We start from the raw sequence: 19,021 nt of genomic DNA on the forward strand, positions 1-19,021 counted from the left end.
CAGCTGGGAGCTTCAAACAAGAGAGGTTTGCTCATCACAGCACGGGTGCTGCTGAATCTCAGCCTGGGTTCTCACTCCAGCTGTGAGCCAGCCCTTTGGGATCCCCTCTTCTGAAGGCCTGTAAATCTGCATTCATCCTTTTGCTCGCAGAGAAGCAGGCTGCGTCTGTTCCCATTGGCAGAGGAGGAAACCTTTTTAGTCTTCTGCTTTGTAGCTAACAAAGTGAGAGCTGGAAAGTCTTGGGTTGAAGATCTCTTTGGAAGTTGCATGGAGCCACATCACCATTTTTAAACCTTGAGCTGTAGCTGTGTGCATACTGGGCTGCACCATTTTGCTCGTGAGAGGCCACTGAGCAAAGCTTGTCTTGTTTGCACACCCAATAAATCACCAATCTCTCTTGTTTGTATCGACCAAAGTACCAACATCATCATCAGCTGCTGTCACAGACATCGCAGGAAGGGGACATGGGCAGATACCTGTTTTACCATCCCTATGGCACTACCTGTTTTCCAGTCTAGCAGGTGGAACCGAACTGCTCTTCAGAAAAGGGGATTATAGCACATCTCAAGGGACTGGCTGCAGGAAATCAGTGTTTATTCAGTTTTGTTGTTGAAAAACAGACTGTTTCCTTTGGGCAAAAAGTATCGGGTCTGCTACTTTGTGCAAGAAGGCTTTTCTTCAGGTACTATTCAGTATCTTTGTTATTTGGTTTTCATAGTTGTGTGCTTTCCTGTGTGCAGATGAGCAGGCAGAGCCCTTTGGTTGCTTTAAACTGTAGGTTTGTGTCGTTCAAAGCTGTGCAAATCCCTGGATGTGGGAACTGTTCCTGACTGCAGCACACAGCTGCAGTGGGTGCTTTAATGTGTGCAGAGCAACACAGCCTGTCAATTAAAGACACAGAGCTAAATATTGACAAAGTGAGTGGAGTTTCTGATTTGGTAAGGAGCACGTTTCCCATCTTCCAAATTTCACATCTATCTTTCTTATTGGGAAGGCAAATGTGACTTTGAAAGCCGTAGTAGCCTTAGTGCTGCTTGTTACTATAGTACTGTTCAGAGCTGTCTTTGTTTGAGTGCAGCTTGGTTTCACACAAAGCCTTTTTCTCTCTTCAGGTCCCCCCTAAATCCATGAGATGGCTGTCACCATGCAGATCTCCAAAGACGAGCTGGAGGAACTCAAGGAGGCCTTTGCCAAAGTTGGTAAGTGGGAGCAAGGAGGACACCTTGCATCTGTCTACTGTGAGCTTGGACTGAGTTTCTCCCACTCCTGAGAGCAGCAATGCCGGTAAGATGTGGGCATTCTCCTGCTGTCCATGCCCAGGAGTCACTTGGCAGCATCACTGCTTCTGAGTGTTACTGCTAGCCAAGGAGTGCAAAGGGAAGGATGTGGGCATTGTGTTACTTTGGCCAGGCAGCACTTAGTATCATAAAATCATAAAGGCTGGAAAACGCCTCTAAAATCATCTCATCCAACAGTCAGCCTGTCACCTCATTGCTTCAGAACTTGGTCCTAGGAGTGCTGTTTTGGCAGAGGGAAATGTAGGTGCTCTGCTTCTGGTGTGTGGAGGCACTGAGTTTAGTGTGCATATGTAGCAAAGTGTAGTTAGTAGCTGCATCCCTGGCCATCACCTGTGCTGATGATAAGATGCTCTGTGGGCACTGTGCATTGCGGTGCCCTCTGGTGGCTCTGTGGCTCCCCGGGTCCCACCTCCCTGGCTGTGGGCAATGCTCGGGGTTGCTCTGCCTGCTCCTGCCTCCCTCCTGAGCTGGTGTGGCATGAGCCCATTGCAGGCTGCTTGGGGAAGCTTAGATGGGCAGAGAGCTGACGTGATGGAGAGAAATTGTTTTCTGCTGGTTTGGTTTCCTCATGGGGCTTGCTGGAGGATGGGAGGGAGCTGGGTGGCAGCAGCAGGCTGAGGTCAGAGTCTGCAGCTGGGGCTGGGACTGGGCGGGAGCAGGTTATGCAGTACAGGCCAATCCCAACTCCCCTCCCAGCTGCACATCAAGTGCTGCCTGGCATCTGATCAAAGCACTGTCTTGCTGTTAATTCACAATCTGCAGCAGTAAAAGTGGATTTCAGAGCTAACCGAACAGTGGTGGGGCGTGAAGCGAGTTGTGTTCTTGGCAGTTTGCTCTCCCATTTTGCTCTTCCCCCAGACCTTTAGGGCAGGTGGGAGTCAGCTGGCACAGAGGGAGGAGGGCAGCAACATTGTGCTTCACAATGCATCACATACTGCTAAAGGCAGGTGTTGTTGAATGTAGGGTGCAGCAGCCCATTCTGTGCTTGGACAAACTGAAAGCAATTGACCTGGCTGCAGTGGGGTGGCTTTTTGTCAGTGAGGTTGGTTGGCTGCCTTTGCACTGGGAAACCCATTCAGATAGTGATTTATGTTAGGGAGCTAGCTTGCTCTAAGGGAGATGGATCTCTGTTCAGTTTAAATGGAAGCGTCAAAGCTTAAGTAACAAGAAATGTGGTAATTAGCTATTAGCATACACCCGCAGGTGTGATGGGCTCTGCTTGTCCTCTTCAACAGCCTTTGGTTTGTGTGGTTTAATCATGGCAGAACCCACAGACGCTGCCCTGGTGTCTGTCAAGAGCACCTTTATTGCTCTCTTTTGTGCCTGAAGGAGCAACCTCCACCCTGGGCTCTATAACTGCCTGGGATGTTGTTGCAGGGCACTGAAGTTAGCTGCAGTGCAGACAAGCAGCTCCAGCATTCAACAGCAGGATATTGCTGTGGCTGTTTGCTCCTGGCCAAACAGTGGCTCTTGGTAGAGGAAGAACAGCGGTACAGAATCTGCAGTCCTATTTGTCTTCCTTCTCCCTGTTCCCGATAAGCAGAGATAAGGATCATTTCTGGAAATGCTCTGTGCTTAAAAACACAACGCGGATGAACATTTTGTTCAGTGCTGCAAGGTGGTAAAACAATGCTCCGAAATGCTGGCTTATGGCAAGCAGGGAGCTGTGACCCTGCTGAGAGCCTGTGTCCTTAAAAGGGAATGTGTGGTTACTTTCCCCTCTTGCATCCTGTTATTTAAGCTATTTTAAGGACTTGTCTGGAGGAAGCTGAGCCAGAGCTTGAAGCAGCTTTTGGGATCTGTTTTCTGTGGCTTTGCTGCGCCACCTGTATACGGGCAGAAGATGGAGCCATCTATCACTGCGCTGACCTTTGGCAGGCTGAGCACGCTGGCACCATGCATCTTTCAGTGGGAATAGGAAACTTCAGATGTGCTGTAGTTTCCTTTCCATCGGGTGGATTATAATGAATCCAGGCTGTAGCTTGTCTGGTAAAACAATTTTGCTTTCTTCCATTAGTAATTCTGGGTCGTACGCCGAGGGATTTTGCTTGGGATAGCTTCTATTTTGACAGCCTCTTCAGCTGTTGGATAGCACTTCAGGTTCTGTTAGGAGTGGGGTTTTAGACCCCCCTCCTGTCTGAAGGCTGGCCCTGTGGCAGGACATCCAGCAAGGCAGCCATATGGTGGACCAGCAGTGATGCTGCACGCCATTACAGAGCTTGATAGTGCTGCAAAGGTGAATCTTTTACTGCTGCTACACGATATACTGACTGTGTTTTCAGAGGGGGAGCGTGAGTAGGAAAGTAGCTGCTTTGTGGGATGGGGTTTCAGGCCCTGACAGGGCTATGGTGTAATGCCTTTTTGATGTGTTAGGGAAAGAATGGGTCCAGATTCCCCTGCGCAGTGAGCTGCTAGTTACTGGGCTCTGCTGCCAAGCCAGATCCATGGGCCATCACATCCGGCAGGCTTTAACGCTTAAATGAGCCTTTCTGTCTGAGCAGCTCGAGCTTGATATGAGACTGTCCTTACTGGAAGAACTCTGGCTCAGTGTGGGGTCTTGCACCTGAGCCAACAGACCTGCTTTGCTGGTAAATCCCCTCCCGCAGTGTCTGGGGTGTGTGTTTCCTTTTAATCCATGGAGTAAATCAGCGACAGCTTTTCCCCAGGATGCTGTAGAAGTGTAATTCTTAGAGGTAGGTGTTTGGGGTGTCATTAAGTGTTGGAAGAGCTATATGGTGGAGACCCAAGGTTTTGGAGTGCATTTAGGTGAGATTCTTACCAGTAGGAGCTCTTTCAGTTCGCTTGATTTCACATGATGTGAAATTGCACTTGTAGGCAGTGAGCTGCTTGGAAGGAGGGCTGGTTGGGTGCTTCTGAATTCACCTGTTTATTTGGCAGCGTGGAGAAGGATTGTGGTTGGTTTAGCCGAGCACAGGCTCAAGCAGTAGGTGTTGGCTTATGGCAAACTGGAGGTGAAACTGAAGTTCTGTTTCAGGTTAATAGGCCCCGGAGATCAGCAAATCCCTTCTTTTCCTTATCAGTGTGTTTTTATTTCTTCATTTATTTATTTATCCTGGATATGAGATGGGAAGAAGCTGCAGACCGTGTGGTTATAGTTAGCAGTAAGAAAGCAAGCTGTAGCGGAGGAAGCTGTGATGTATCTGCAGGGGAAATAGCTTGCTGATGACATCTCAGACTGGACTGTTTAATGAAGCCTGCCTCTGTAAGCTCATGTTATTTTGGAATAAAACTCTGAAATTGAAGGCCAGGCAGCAGCCGGTTGCTCTCATTAATCATTGTCCCCAACCACTGTAATTCATCAGCATTATTGGAAACACTGACATTTCATGAAGCAGTTTAATGTATTTATTAATTGGCTGGACTTGGTGGTGTTCTTCAGTTTGAGATCTAGGGGCCATTCCTTTGGACATCTGCCAGCAAGCATTTGAATGTCGCTTTCTTGCTAACTCCTCAAAACAATTGTGGAATCCCATATGGGTGTGGAAGATGAGGAGGGCTGGGCTGGTGGTGGTGACGACCTGCTGCTTGCTGGAACGGTATTATTAGTAGTATTATTTTAAATGCAACTTAAAAACCACCACTGTCACATCATTACAAGTCAATTGGCTTTCAGAATTTGCTGGCAAACTGGACTTCTGAGCCACCCCGACTATTTTAATGTAGGAAGCATCTCTGACCCCGGTGACTGCGATGTGAGATTCCCTTGGGAACAAAAGATAGCATTGCTGAGGCTGCTGCAGCCCTCCCTTCATGCAGGCTGTGGTCTACAAGGCTGTGTGGGGAGCAGAAGCTGCTGCTTGAGCTCAGTCGAATTCTGTGGCCTTATGGAGAGTCTGCTGCCTTATAAATAGCACTCAACCTGCGCCCTTCCTTGGCTGCAGCAAGAGCTTGCCTACCTGCAGAAAGAGCAGGGCTGCTGGGTTTGTGTGGTCTGTAGATGGGACGCTGTCAGCAAAGGGGCTGGGATGTGTTGACATGCAAAGCTTGAGGTTTCCACTTGCAGAGGAAGAAAACAAGAAGCAAACCATGCAGGTGATCACATCTTGCTAAGCATGCTGTGCTGCTGTGTCTTGGTAGCTGCCAAAATGCCTTGCATAGCATTTGTAGTCCTTACTGAAAGTTCTGGCAGCATCTGTTTTTGTCAGTGCTAAGTGGAGAACATCATTATCAGCATGATTAAAAAGTGAATGCAGAGCTGACTTAGATTTTTCAGTTCAGAATGCAGAAACGTGCTGCGTTTGGTGACCTTCTATTTTTGCTGCAGAAACCAGCTGCAGTGCAATTCAGATGCAAAAAGTAACGCTCTGGAGATGATTTATGGGAACGCAGATGTTCTCTTGTGAAACTTTTAGTCCAGGCTTGGTCTTGTGCACTGAGATGGGCCTTGTTCAGCTCTGCCTGGAAGCTGCCATAGCACAAAGCTGGGCCGAGCTCATGGCACACTCTGTGTCTCTGAGCATGAGCTGTGTGCACTGAGCTTGTTCTATTGTTTCCTGGGTAGTGTCAGTTGAGCCCAGCTTCTTGGGCTTGGTGCTTTTAGTGTGGGTGTCCCACTGTGTGTCTGCATCCTACACAGATTCTGCCTTCAGCAAAGACACATGACCCATGCAACGTGGCAGACATGCATCCCTATAAAGCACATCTGAGCATGGGAATGGTGTTTCTCCCCCACTGTCTGGAGCTTGGCCCATTGGATGCCTGCTGTGTTCCTAAATTGCCTTCTTCCATCCCTTTTTCTTTCCCAGACCTCAACAGCAATGGCTTCATCTGTGACTATGAGTTGCACGAGCTCTTCAAGGAAGCCAACCTGCCTCTCCCTGGGTACAAAGTGAGAGAGATCATCCAGAAGCTCATGATCGACAGTGACAAGAACAAGGATGGGAAGATTAGTTTTGAGGAGTTTGTCTACGTAAGTGCTATTTCTGAATTTCCAGCACTCTCATATATGGTCTGGGGTCTCCTTTTAGACAGAGACAAAGAAACATTCTGACAAGGGCTGACCTTGCCCTAATTCTAGTTTTGTTTCCATGCACAGATTGCTTTTGAGGTAACAAGCAGCTCTTTGGTCCTATAGAGACCTCTACAGTCTTCTGTGCTGTTTATCGTCAGGCTGTAGATTTGGACAAAGTGGAAACACATTGTTTTTCAAACAAAACAATTTTCTTTTACATGCTTTTCCTTTATGAGAAACCCATTGGAGGCTGGAACTCTATTTCCACATGGGGTGGCAAGTGGAAAAAGGACTTCCAGTTCTCCAGGCTCTGAGGACTGACTGGAAGCAACTCTGTTTTTCCAGGCATGTGGATGAAGGCTTGTTTTCCCATAGAAGCAGTGTCATTTCCCTTCTTAATTTAATTGGCCCACAAGTACTTGCTAAAGATCTGAAAGGGCGTTTCAAGGCACACTTTGAAATTATTCTAGGTGCCAGTCCAGGAAAGTTCAGATCTATGTGTTGCCTTAAAAGGGAAGGACAGGAGTAGGGAGGTGGGAGAAGCTGGTGGATGGTCCAACCATCAGAAATAGGTCGGATTTTATTATTAACTTGCTTTATTTTGTCTTCTCAAAAGGACAACGCTTCCTCTGATGTGCTTGTTCAGTATCCATCTCTTCATCCTTTTTATACTCTGAACGCTGGAAGAATAATACCATAAAATACGTGTAGAGGAGCCTCTCTCCTACTTTAGGGAGCTGTTCTCATGTCAACTTAAATTCACCTCTTTTTGTTCCTTAGTTGTTTTCAGACCCTCTGAACTTTTGAGTTCGGAGCCAACTAGTAAGTTGGAGTTTGTTTGCAGTCTGTGAACACTTGCATGCTGGGTGCATGGTTCAGCTGTTGGTTTGGAGTGGTCTGTGACTCTAACTTTGCCCTGGGAAGGAAGAAATCAAATCTTTTCTGTCAGACTTGAATGGTACCAATGATGAAGTAACCATCAGGAAAACACATTACAGGCAGCCAGTCTATACAGCAGAAGCTGTAATAAGCTGTATAAGTTGTAGGATTTCTGTGGACAGAGCTGTTGTTTTCCAACTCCAAGCAGTTCAATTGGGGTTTCTGGTGCCAGGTAAGACATGAACCCCCTTGAGTTTGGGGTCAGACGACTTGGTGACAGCTCAGCATTAAAGCATGTATTTTCAATGAAGCTGTGTAATCCCACTACTCCAGCAAATGTAAAAAGACACAGGCTTTTTGGTTTGTGTTTTCAGCTTGGCCGGAAACAGCTTGCTTAAATTTTGAGGGCATTACAGTTTGATGTTTGAACGACCTTCTATTCAAAGATCATTCATACGGCCTTGCATTTGTTTAACGGTTTCTTGGTTCTATAGAACCTCAAGGCCACTAATAGTGGCATGCAACCTGCAGAAACCACATGGTGTAATCTCATGATAGAAGAACCCTTCTTCCCTGAAATGCAGGGTGTTTTGACAGCTAGTCTAAGCCTGATGGAAAAAAAAAACCTTACCTGTTGTTACATGTTATTGTAGATTAGATTGCACAACGTATTGTGTCGATGTATAGGTGATGTTTTTGTTGTCTCCTCTGGGTTGTGGACAGAGCCTTGTGTGTGAACTAAAGTCACAGCCACGTGAGCATCCGGCTTACACAGAAGGGTTAAAATTGCACAACAGCTTTGGTGCTGTGGAAACTGCTGCATGCGGACCTGCTCTCATAGTGCAACATTCTCACTTTTTGCTCCTGGTCTCATGAAATCTATGTGGGAAAGTTTGTGTTAGAGTGGGTCAGCTCTGCCCGCTGCCCCTGTTGCATTTAACCCCACTATGACTTCGCTAGGCCCTTCACGTGTGCTGGTTGTACCACAGAGTTTGCTTCAAAGCTGAGAAGCAGAATGTAGCTTTTCTTTGTCCCTGCTTCTTCTTTGCAGCCCTCTCATTTTGTGAAGGCATTTCTTGTTGCTCTAACGTAGCCCTTTCCATTGTAGATATTCCAAGAGGTGAAAAGCAGCGACATTGCTAAAACGTTCAGAAAAGCCATCAACAGAAAGGAAGGCATCTGTGCCATTGGAGGCACCTCCGAGCTCTCCAGCGAGGGAACGCAGCATTCATACTCAGGTACATCCCTGACCCTCTGCTCTTCTCTTGGGTGAGGGGAGGCAAAGAGAGAGCAGATTCCTGCAGCCTGCCATGTGTTGTGCTTTCTCAGTAGCTGAATGATCACAGATGGAGATGAAGAGCAGGACTGGATGCAGGGTAATGGAAGATAAGCAACATGTGAATTAAACATGTGCTTATTTGTTTTGTAAACTGCTTGCTGATGAAGTCCTTGTGGACTTAGCCTCGTGGATGTGGCTAATGTGTAATGGGTCAATGACAAGAACATTCTGATAGATGGAAGTTAATTTCAGGCACCTTTGAACTCTGTGCATCCAATAAAATAGTGATTCATTCTGGGCTGCTGTATGCAGCTGTGGGAAAATCTTTGCTACGTTGTGAAGAAGCCTGTATTAAATTTATATTAAATTGAATTAAATTGCAGAGGAAGAGAAATATGCGTTCGTAAACTGGATAAACAAAGCCCTGGAAAATGATCCTGACTGTAGGCACGTTATTCCAATGAACCCAAATACAGACGACCTGTTCAACGCGGTGGGAGATGGGATTGTGCTGTGGTAAGTCCTGTTGGCTCCAGAAACAAATAAAATCAACCCCCCAGATTCCACGGGTAGGTGAATTTCCATTGTATGCTGGGCTGGTTTTGTGCACCAATGCATCTGTACAGTGTTGCATGCATGAAGAAGGGCCCAGTCACCCAGGCTTTACTTCTATGTGTGAAGTGTCTGTGTACAAGCAATTTATTTCCACAGTTTCAAAGTATTTCAGTTATTCAGGCGAAGACTGAACTGAGTAGAAAACAGTTCACGATGTAAAGAAAAACGTGTTGTGTTTTCTGCTGACTGAACATCCATTTTGCTCACACGTTCCCCACTAAATGCTCCGTGTTTGCACTTTTGTTGGTGCAGTTTCTCTTGCCAGCAGTGGCACATCTGCACAACAGGAGGAAGAAGGTTGTCTTACTACACTGCAGCACCTGACAACACGGCAATGAGCCTTCAGTAGTTCAGTGTCTGCATCTGTGAATAATTCATGTGCTCTTTTTGCTCCAGCAACTGAGATCAATGGTGGCTGGGGAGATGTTTAAGGTTTCAGGCTTAGCTATTAGTTTCAGATACGTTCCAAATACAGTCTTGATAACATAAATATTAACTTCTGATTTACACAACCTTGATTTAGAAAAACAAACCAAAACAGCCCAAAGAAGTGGGGAGATAAAGACAATGTGCTGTGTTGAGCATCGTCATAATGCAACAACTTGCTGAGATGAGAAATTGGATGTTGTTCAAATGTTGTTATTTTTCCTCCTGACAGCAAAATGATCAATCTTTCTGTTCCGGACACAATTGATGAAAGAGCAATTAATAAGAAGAAACTCACGCCGTTCATCATTCAGGTATGATACAGCTGTGTGTGCTGGCAGAAATGCACACTCAGAGTAATGGGGAGCTCAGCTCAGTGGCTCCAAGAGTTACTGTGGGAATATAGAAAGGATGGAGTTTTCTAACTTGCATTGAATTATTAAAGGCAGTTTTGCCTGGTGTGTAATTGGCAATCATGGTGTGATGAGCACAGTTCAAAAGACAGGAATGAGAACTTAAGGACAAAATGGCTGGAATGGCTGAAATGCTGTTCCCACTTACGTTGCTGCGGTCATTAGATACAGTGCAGTCTTTCCAAAGCAACATGGTTATTGGACTCTCTGAATTGTTTTGTAGTAAAGCAGGCTGGTTTTGCACAGATGCCCACACGTGCACGTGTGTGGATACCTTAACACTTCTCCATCCATGTTCTTGTGGATGCCACAAAATGCAACCGACTCAAAGGGTGAAACTAAATACCAGAGGCTGAAATTAAACCCTTGTGCCTCCTTTGGTTCTTATTGATTCAGCCTGCTGCTGACAGCTCCATTAAAGCTTCAGCCACGAGAGTTTCCTCCAAGCTGTTGGGAATGAGGACAAGGGGGAATTCCCTACTCTGCTCTGCCGGCGCTGGATGAGAGGCAAAGTGGCATCTCCTTGTGCTGTGTCTGACCTGGTTGTGTTGTCTGCAGGAGAACTTGAACCTGGCGCTGAATTCTGCGTCCGCCATCGGGTGTCATGTTGTCAATATTGGTGCGGAGGACTTGAGGGAAGGGAAACCCCACCTGGTTCTTGGGCTTCTCTGGCAGATCATTAAGATCGGCTTGTTTGCCGACATTGAGCTCAGCAGAAATGAAGGTAAATGAAGCTCTGAGTGATGACTTGCAGAGCATGAATACAGACTTGCTCCCACGCTGCCGAGGTGCTCGATGTGCTGCTGTGCCTGCGCCGGGCCGTGCTGCTCGTGCTGTCACCTCTGGCCCCATCACCTCTTCCCTCCCCTGTGCCGAAAGGGGAGCGCTGGCCGTCAGCTTCGTCGAGGGTGTGCGCCAGGCCAAGTGCCCGCCAGCTGGTTTGTAGCTGAGAAGTTGGCTTGCTCGTGCGGGATGTGCATGTTTGGCGTGGTCCAAGTGGATGTTATAGCGCTTGTAGTTTGCTCTCATAGAATGGCTTGGGTTGGAGTGGACTTTAAAGCACATCCGGTTCCAACCCATGCTATGGGCTGGCTGCCCCCCTGCTAGTTCGGCTGCCCTGGGCATCATCCCTGTGGCCTTGGGCAGCTCCAGGGATGGGGCACCCACAGCTCTTGGCAGCAGTGCCAGGGCGGAGGAAGGATTCAGCTCCTTGGGAATGTGTTTGCCATGACTTTCTTCTCTTCAGATCCCTCTTGCTGTGGGAACATCATACTGCAGTCTCACTGTGCTCGCTCAGTCCTTTGCTGAAGCTCATTCCATGCATTCACAAGTGTTTTTCTTCCAGCACTGGCTGCCTTACTTCGTGATGGTGAAAACCTGGAGGATCTTATGAAACTATCCCCAGAAGAGCTGCTCCTAAGATGGGCCAACTTCCACTTGGAAAATGCAGGCTGGCACAAAATCAATAACTTCAGCACAGACATCAAGGTATTGAGAGCTTTCCTGGCCACATGCATCTGGGAAAAGGCTGGGGGTTGCCAGGGCTGTGTTTGCATACATCTGTGAGGCCCTTAATGCAGAGGTTAAGAGGACCTCTCTTAACCTTAATGCTCCAAATAATAGGTTTAAGAGAGGTTTCGTTAATAGTATATTGAAGGTATCATAATGCTGCCATCTCTTGCCACGCAAATGTATGAGTGTTTCCTCCAGTGGGATCCTGCTGCACAGCTGCTGTGTGTTTTAATTAATGTTCCTCATGCATGTTCAAATGTTCTTAGTCCATCTATTTTATTTTAAGGGAAACAGTTTTCCAAGGTCTCTTAAGAAGGGCCATGCTGCAGCTCACACAGATGGATGCAGTCACGAGCTGCATTCCTGAGCTCTGTGATATCCACGTTCTCTTTGTAGCTGCTGATGTTTCATCCAAAGTATCACAGGACTGGGAGAGGAGGGGAGATGAGACCCCTTGTTCTCTGCTCTCAGCTGAGTGTTAATGTGAGAGGCGAGGCTCACAGAGGACTTTTCAGGTGCCAGGGGTGGCTCTCTTCTCACTTTGCCATGGTGCAAAGCAGGGGGTGATGATAGCTCTTGGGCACTGGGGGATTCTTGCAAGCTGACCCCATCATGTTCTGGAGCTGATTTTCTTGGCTAAGAGTTGGGAGGAAGAAAAAGGACAACTGAAATGGACTCTGGGATAGAGGCCCTTGGAAAAGTGCACAGCAGGGTGTGCCGTAAAGGCAGAGTTCACACAGTTAAAAACCAGAATTATTCACCATAAATATTTCTAACCTCTTCCTTTTCCTTTTTCTTTTGTGCTGCCTGGATCTCTGCCATCGTGCTCTGTTACTATCTGTCAAGCTGACAGATTTTGGTAATTCAGTAAAGGTACATAAGTCAATTAGCCATGGTGACTTGGTAAAGATGAAATTGAAGAGAATTGCTGTGGTGTCTTCACTGCTGTCCTTCACATGCTATGCAACCTGAGCTTTATTTTTCACCCATTTCAGGATTCTAGAGCTTATTTCCACCTTCTCAATCAAATTGCACCTAAAGGGCAGAAAGAAGGAGAGCCTCAGATCGATATTAACATGTCGGGTTTCAATGTAAGTATTCAGGCTGTTGTGTCCTCACTCTGTACAGCTGCTACTTGTGACCCTGTCGTTGCCCTCATGACTTCTAGGTAACCTGGTATCTTAATTTCAAGTGTGTGTAGGGTGTCAGTGGGCGCGTACTCACCTCAGGTCTGTGTTCAATGAGTGGCTGTTGCAGACCTGCCAATTAACAGGAGTAATTAAGAAACATTTTGCATTCGTCCTGCGTTTGGGAGCATGCTGAATCCTGCTTTCGACCCAAGGATTTAAAAGGAATGGAAAGTATAGAAGCTTGGAAAGGGCTTTGCTAGGAAAAGTGGGCACAAACTGTGGGACAAATGTATCAGCAGCAGAAGGGATTAATGTGGATGCTTTGTCCCTCCATTTGCTGAATTGATTAGCAACTGATGCTTAGTGAAGGCGGGTGGAGCGGTGATGTTGTTTCAGCAGCTTCCCATCTGCTTTGCAGCCCGATCTCTTCTCTGACAGCTCTTGTCCCTTGTGTTGCTGGCAGGAGAAGGATGACTTGCGCAGAGCAGAGTTCATGCTGCAGCAGGCAGAGCGGCTCGGGTGCCGGCAGTTTGTCACAGCCACTGATGTGGTCCGGGGGAACCCAAAGCTGAACTTGGCATTCATTGCCAACTTGTTCAACAAATACCCAGCGCTTACCAAGCCTGAAAACCAGGACATCGACTGGACTCTGCTGGAAGGTGATGGCCCTATCAGTCACAACATTAGCAGGAGGGAAATATCTCCAGTGAGATCTCCTCTGACAGCTCTGAGCTTGCAGCAAGGTGCATGAACTCTTTCTCTTTCATTTAGGAGAGACCCGTGAGGAACGGACCTTCCGTAACTGGATGAATTCCCTTGGTGTGAACCCCCACGTAAATCACCTCTATGGGTAAGTGTTAGGCTCTTGGGAAGGACCCAGCTTAGGTCAGGCTGGAGATGTGCCCACCCCATTGTGCTGCTGCTGCTCACAGTACTGAGGAAGTAGCTGGAGGAAGGCTGTTAGGGAATAGACAGTGCTCACTGCATGCTCCCTGCAGCCCTTAGCTTAGGGAATTCTGGTGCTGGCATACCAGCAATTGGTTTTAAGGGCTGAAGATGGTTTGTTTTCTCCTCCCCTTGGTAAATTAGTACACTGACTTCCCAATGCATGTACAGCTTGAGCAACAGGACCTGCATTCATATGCCATCTAAATTTCAGGCTTGACCAAATGATTGTAATTCAGAAGCAGGATATGCTGGGTCCCTGTGGGCAATGGAAAGGTGTCTGCCTCTGGAATTATGTTCTGGACCTGGTGGTGTGATCACATGAAAGCCTGCATTAGCTTAGCAGCTCCCCAGTGTTAAACAGGGACTATTTCACCTGCACTGAAAATCACAAGATGTTCTCCTTTTAGAGATACTAAAATTGCAACAGCCTGTAAATAATAGTAATTATCCATGATATGACCATATCAGAGTGGACTCCAACCCTTACGTGTCACATTCTGTTCCATTTTCAGTGACCTACAAGATGCACTGGTAATACTACAGCTATATGAAAAGATCAAAGTTCCTGTTGACTGGAATAAGGTTAACAAACCCCCATACCCAAAGCTTGGAGCTAATATGAAAAAGGTAAGCATTCGGATCAAGTTTCCAAGTGGTTGCGAGCACCAGGAGCAGAAATAAATGTCAACTATCCAGAAATTCCTATTTGAGGTTTCAAACACAAGTGAGTGTGTTTATGAGTGATTGCTCTTTGCACTCTTTTTCTGTGTAGCTAGAAAACTGTAACTATGCTGTTGACCTGGGAAAGCACCCAGCCAAATTCTCTCTGGTTGGCATTGGAGGGCAGGATCTGAATGATGGAAACCCAACGCTGACACTGGCCTTAGTCTGGCAGCTGATGAGAAGGTAAGGGCTGTCTCAAACACGTAAACCTATGGATTGCAGTACTGAGCTTGTGAAGATTTCTGCCAGGAGGGCACTGCAGCAGTGGAGCAGATCACCCATCAGAGTCTGCCAAACCTCTATCCTTGGCAAGGTTTCAAGACTCAGCTGGATAAACAGGCAGGGCTGGTCCTGCTGCTCATGGAGCTGGAGCACAGACCTCCAGGGAGCCCACAGTGGATCTGTGTGCGTGCTGCTGGCTAGAATCTTACCTGCTCAAGGCTGACCTGCATGTGGGAACCCAAAGCAGGACTGCTTACCCGACATCTCTGTTCTAATGTTTAGTAGAATGTTGTGATGAGAGGAACATTTCAGTGCTCCTTCATAACCCTGGAAGTGGAGCAAGGGGGAAGGCGAAACTTAAAACTGGATATTGACTCAAAACAGATGATCAAGTTGAGATCCTTCTTTCTTGTCTTTGAATTCTTCTAAACTAGGTGAACAAAATACATAAGCTATATCTGCAGTCCTGTTGTGCATCATCTCCATGTGTGGTTCTAGAGGCCAGAATACTAACGAGTGAATTGATCCAGGCCTCTAGGAGGTGTGTGTTACCCCTCTGAGCACATTGCCAATGCTCAAACAGTTTTACATTAAACAGTTTAAAAGCATCCTGAGCCCAGGCAATTTTGAGAACCTCCATTAAAGGACTCAAAAGGCTAAATGCTTTAATATAAATCACATTTCAGGTAGGATAGATGGCTCTTCCTTTTTTCTGCAAGGGTTGCTGCCATGGACTTGTGCTGGCTCTTGTTGCATCCAGGCTGTGTGCTCTCTGGGTCTTAGCTCAAGCTCTGAGCCTAACCTCGTTGTCTCTGCTTGTGCTCAGGTACACACTGAACGTCCTTGAGGACCTGGGTGATGGTCAGAAAGCCAACGATGACATTATAGTCAACTGGGTAAACCAGACACTGAAAGAAGCTGGGAAGTCCACCTCCATCCAGAATTTCAAGGTGCAGGTTCCCCTCTTACACCCAAAACAAGACAAGATCCAGACTGTGCTGGGAACAAAGTGGCTTTGGGCTGCCATAGAGGAGTCTTTGAGGACTGCCCATGGTGGGAGAGTAGCAGTGAGCCTAGTGAGCTGATAGGAGGGGTAGGAGTGTGGTCGGTCTCTAGGGCAGTGGTAGGGACTGAGGTGCCATTAAGTGCTGAGGCTGGAGTTGACAAATGTTTTAGGCATTCTCCCCTGTGGTCTGGTCAATGGGATGGATATGCTGCCTGTAAATGCTTTGCAGACTGGTTACAGTAAATTGGAGTCCTGATCTCATGTTATTACAAAAAGAGAAGCAACACTTTGGTTTCCCTGTGGTCCAGCTGGGAATAATCACTCACAGTGCTGCTTGGAAACAGCTTGTTTAAGGCTTGTTTTGTTGCACACTGCAGGGCAGTTGAATTGAGGTGAGAAGTACGTTTCAGGATTAGATACTCATCTTTGCTTCTCTGCTTTTACTCTCCAGGACAAGACTATCAGCACAAGCTTGGCAGTTGTGGACTTAATAGATGCTATACAGCCTGGCTGCATCAACTATGACCTTGTAAAGACTGGTCATCTATCGGAAGATGACAAACAAAATAATGCTAAGTAAGTCTATCATCTTGAAAGCTGTTTTGCTTTGGCAGAGTGCACCTACTATGCCGTGACTTAAAGCTTCAAGCATTTTTACTGTGTTTCTGTGGTTTTCAATCTCTTTTAACACTTAATCTTTCAGACAGGAAGTGCTTTTTGAAACTGAATTGCTGTTCTTCTCAGTAATGCCTGAGGAGTGCTTGGCTGGACTCTTGCCTGCTGAGGAATGCAGAATAGCCCAGGCACTTCTTAGGAGAGAAACAGATCATTGCTGTTTGTTCAGGCTTGTGAAATGTTCAGCCAGAAATGAGGGTTTAGAGACTGAACATTGCCTGTCTCTCATCTTGTTGAATCACCATGGATTGTCAAGTTTAAAGCACATCCTGCCTTTGGAATGTGTGTTCTGCAGCTCTTCTGCAGTGGCAGAATGGCAGGAGATTTTCATGTAGATAACGGCCTCTCTTGGTTATTGCTAAAAAGCAAACAGAGGGAGGAATATAAACGTGAGCTCAATTATGCATGCTAGCTATGAGCCCTAAGAAACATTAATTACAACTTTAAACTGTTGATAAAGTGAGCTGGAGGTGTCAAAGGTCAGTTTGCACATGGGAGACGCTTGCCTGTGCCATTGGAAAGGAACGTGGCAGAAGATCCAATAGACGTGTGAAACTGGTGTGAGAGAACTGCTGCACACATCACACAGAATCACAGAATGACCCGGGTTGGAAGGGACCTCAAGGATCATGTAGTTCCAACCCCCCTGCCTAGCAGGGCCACCAAACATACACCTTTACTAGATCAGGTTGCCCAGGGCCCCGTCCAACCTGGCCTTGAACACCTCCAAGGACGGGGCATCCACAGCCTCCCTGGGCAGCCTGTTCCAGGGCCTAACCACTCTCCTAGTAAAGAACTTCCCCCTAACATCCAACCTAAATCTTCCCTCCTTCAACTTAAAACCATTTCCCCTAGTCCTGCTATTATCAGCCCTTTCGAAGAGTTTACTCCCCTCTTGGGAGTAAGTTCCCTTCAGGTACTGAAAGGCTGCAATGAGGTCACCCCGCAACCTTCTCTTCTCCAGGCTGAACAAACCCAACTCCCTCAGCCTGTCCTCATAGGGGAGGTGCTCCAGCCCCCTGATCATCTTTGTGGCCCTCCTCTGGACCCTTTCCAAAATCTCCATATCTTTTTTGTACTGAGGGCTCCACACCTGGACACAGTACAACAGATGGGGCCTCACAAGAGCCAAGTAGAGAGGGACAATCACCTCCCTATCCCTGCTGACCACCCCTCTCCCGATGAAGCCCAGGATCCCATTTGCTTTCTGAGGTGCCAGAGCGCACTGCTGGCTCATGTTAAGTCTCTCGTCCATCAGGACCCCCAGGTCCTTCTCTGCCGAGCTGCTCTCAAGGACCACTCCTGAGAGTGCTGAGCCCAAGTGCTTGAGCTCCTTTTGACACCCATTATTAAACCCTGAGCTGCCCCAGCTCTGCAGCTCAATCTGAGCCCAATCCTAGTACAGGAGGTGAAATGGTGTTGGATAGGTTATAGGTTCCCAGTCCATGTGCTAACAGACCCTTCTTTCCATGGCAAATAGGTATGCTGTATCCATGGCAAGAAGAATTGGTGCCCGAGTCTACGCTCTTCCAGAGGATCTTGTAGAGGTGAAACCGAAGATGGTCATGACCGTGTTTGCCTGCTTGATGGGCAGAGGGATGAAGAGAGTATAAAAGGGGAGATCTGTGTAAAAATCAAAGCAAACAAACAACAAAACGCAACAAAAAAAACCCAACCTGCCACCCTGGGTGCATGAGTAGCAAGCAGACCAGCTGTGTCCATGTTTGAAAGCTGTTGGCCTAGGAACTGCTGAGGTTCAAGGGATGCTGTTCTGCTTTTGCAAGGCAAACATATCAGACCTCTCAGGGAGAGGAGCCTTACCCAACAGATGTGCTCTTTTCCCAAAGGCAAGTTGAACTTAGCAGGAGCTCACAGCAACGCATTCAGAACAGACCAGCATCTTACAGTGCTGCTCTGGAGCTGTTTCGCCCTGTTATTTCTCCAATACTCACTGTGTAGTTTTTGATTCTTCTTTTTTTATTTCCTTTTGTTCCTTTTATCTCTTTTTCCCCCCAAGGGCCTTATGAGGTGGTTGGTATGAATTGCAGCGGGGATGAGTTGTATTTCTATCTGCAGTCTGGTTTAATTGCTGTCATTTGGTCCAAGCTCACTTTAGGTCTGACCACTTCCTTGACCTGGCAAACAAAGCTTGGCACAAAGTCCTGCCTGCTAAGCCACGCTGAACCTTCTGTAGCTCCAGCTGGGGCCTGCAGGGCAGCTCACAATGCTAAGTGAGAACCGCCTCACTTCTGGATGGATCTCCTGCTCTTCTCTCTACGTGGTGCTTCTTTTTATACCTCTCACTACTCTGATGACCTTACAAACAAAGCACGGCAGTCGGTGTTCTTTTTCCCCTCTTGCCACTTATAAAGAAGGGTTATTTTCCTTGTATTTTTCAGTTAGGCTTGATCTGAGAATAGCACCCTCCTTGAACGCCGTAACACCTGATATCTCCTTGCTGAGGGCACAGCTGAGCGTGAGAATGGAAGCGAGTGCATTTCTGTCTGCGCCCCGGCTCAGCGGTGTGCACCTAGAACCTAATTTTTACAGACGTCTGCATGGAAATTATATATATATCTTTTGGTTTTTTATTTAAAACGCTGTTGGATATAAAACCACGCTGCGTTGGGGGGAGGTTTTATGCAGGGAAGAGGCAGATATTCTTGAACAGCAGGGTTTGATAATCCGAAGAGCAAAAAGTGCTGGAATATAGAAGTATTTTTACAGGTGAAAGGAAGCCTTGTCGCCAAAGAAGGAAGATGCCGTATCCATAGGAGTTAATATTATCTTGCTTTGGCAAGCTGTTTGCTATATTTTGAGATCATATTGCTATTCTGAGCTATTCCAAGTGATGTCATATGGTGGCAAAGCATTAGTTGAGATAATAATAAAGAAAACAAAACAAACCACAGACCCATTTAAA

At 46.9% G+C, this 19,021-nt stretch overlaps 1 protein-coding gene across 7 annotated transcripts in view; it reads left to right on the top strand.

Annotated features, from left to right (window-relative positions):
• Positions 1-19,021, top strand: part of PLS3 (plastin 3) — a 43,509-nt gene extending 24,488 nt beyond the window's left edge. For 6 of the 7 annotated variants that reach the window (XM_032444219.1, XM_032444220.1, XM_032444221.1 and 3 more), the window contains 16 exons: positions 1,113-1,199; positions 6,065-6,228; positions 8,258-8,387; positions 8,812-8,944; positions 9,702-9,783; positions 10,441-10,606; positions 11,228-11,370; positions 12,241-12,267; positions 12,390-12,485; positions 12,988-13,183; positions 13,296-13,374; positions 13,985-14,099; positions 14,245-14,378; positions 15,244-15,367; positions 15,875-15,999; positions 17,579-19,021. In XM_032444219.1, coding sequence (XP_032300110.1) covers positions 1,133-1,199; positions 6,065-6,228; positions 8,258-8,387; positions 8,812-8,944; positions 9,702-9,783; positions 10,441-10,606; positions 11,228-11,370; positions 12,241-12,267; positions 12,390-12,485; positions 12,988-13,183; positions 13,296-13,374; positions 13,985-14,099; positions 14,245-14,378; positions 15,244-15,367; positions 15,875-15,999; positions 17,579-17,711 — 1,914 coding nt within the window. In that variant the 5' untranslated portion in view covers positions 1,113-1,132 and the 3' untranslated portion in view covers positions 17,712-19,021. The remainder of the gene's footprint in view (positions 1-1,112; positions 1,200-6,064; positions 6,229-8,257; positions 8,388-8,811; positions 8,945-9,701; positions 9,784-10,440; positions 10,607-11,227; positions 11,371-12,240; positions 12,268-12,389; positions 12,486-12,987; positions 13,184-13,295; positions 13,375-13,984; positions 14,100-14,244; positions 14,379-15,243; positions 15,368-15,874; positions 16,000-17,578) is intronic. The other variant, XM_015860147.2, reaches the window with a different exon arrangement.

This window comes from Coturnix japonica, chromosome 4, assembly GCF_001577835.2.
Source record: "Coturnix japonica isolate 7356 chromosome 4, Coturnix japonica 2.1, whole genome shotgun sequence".
NCBI lineage: Eukaryota > Metazoa > Chordata > Aves > Galliformes > Phasianidae > Coturnix > Coturnix japonica.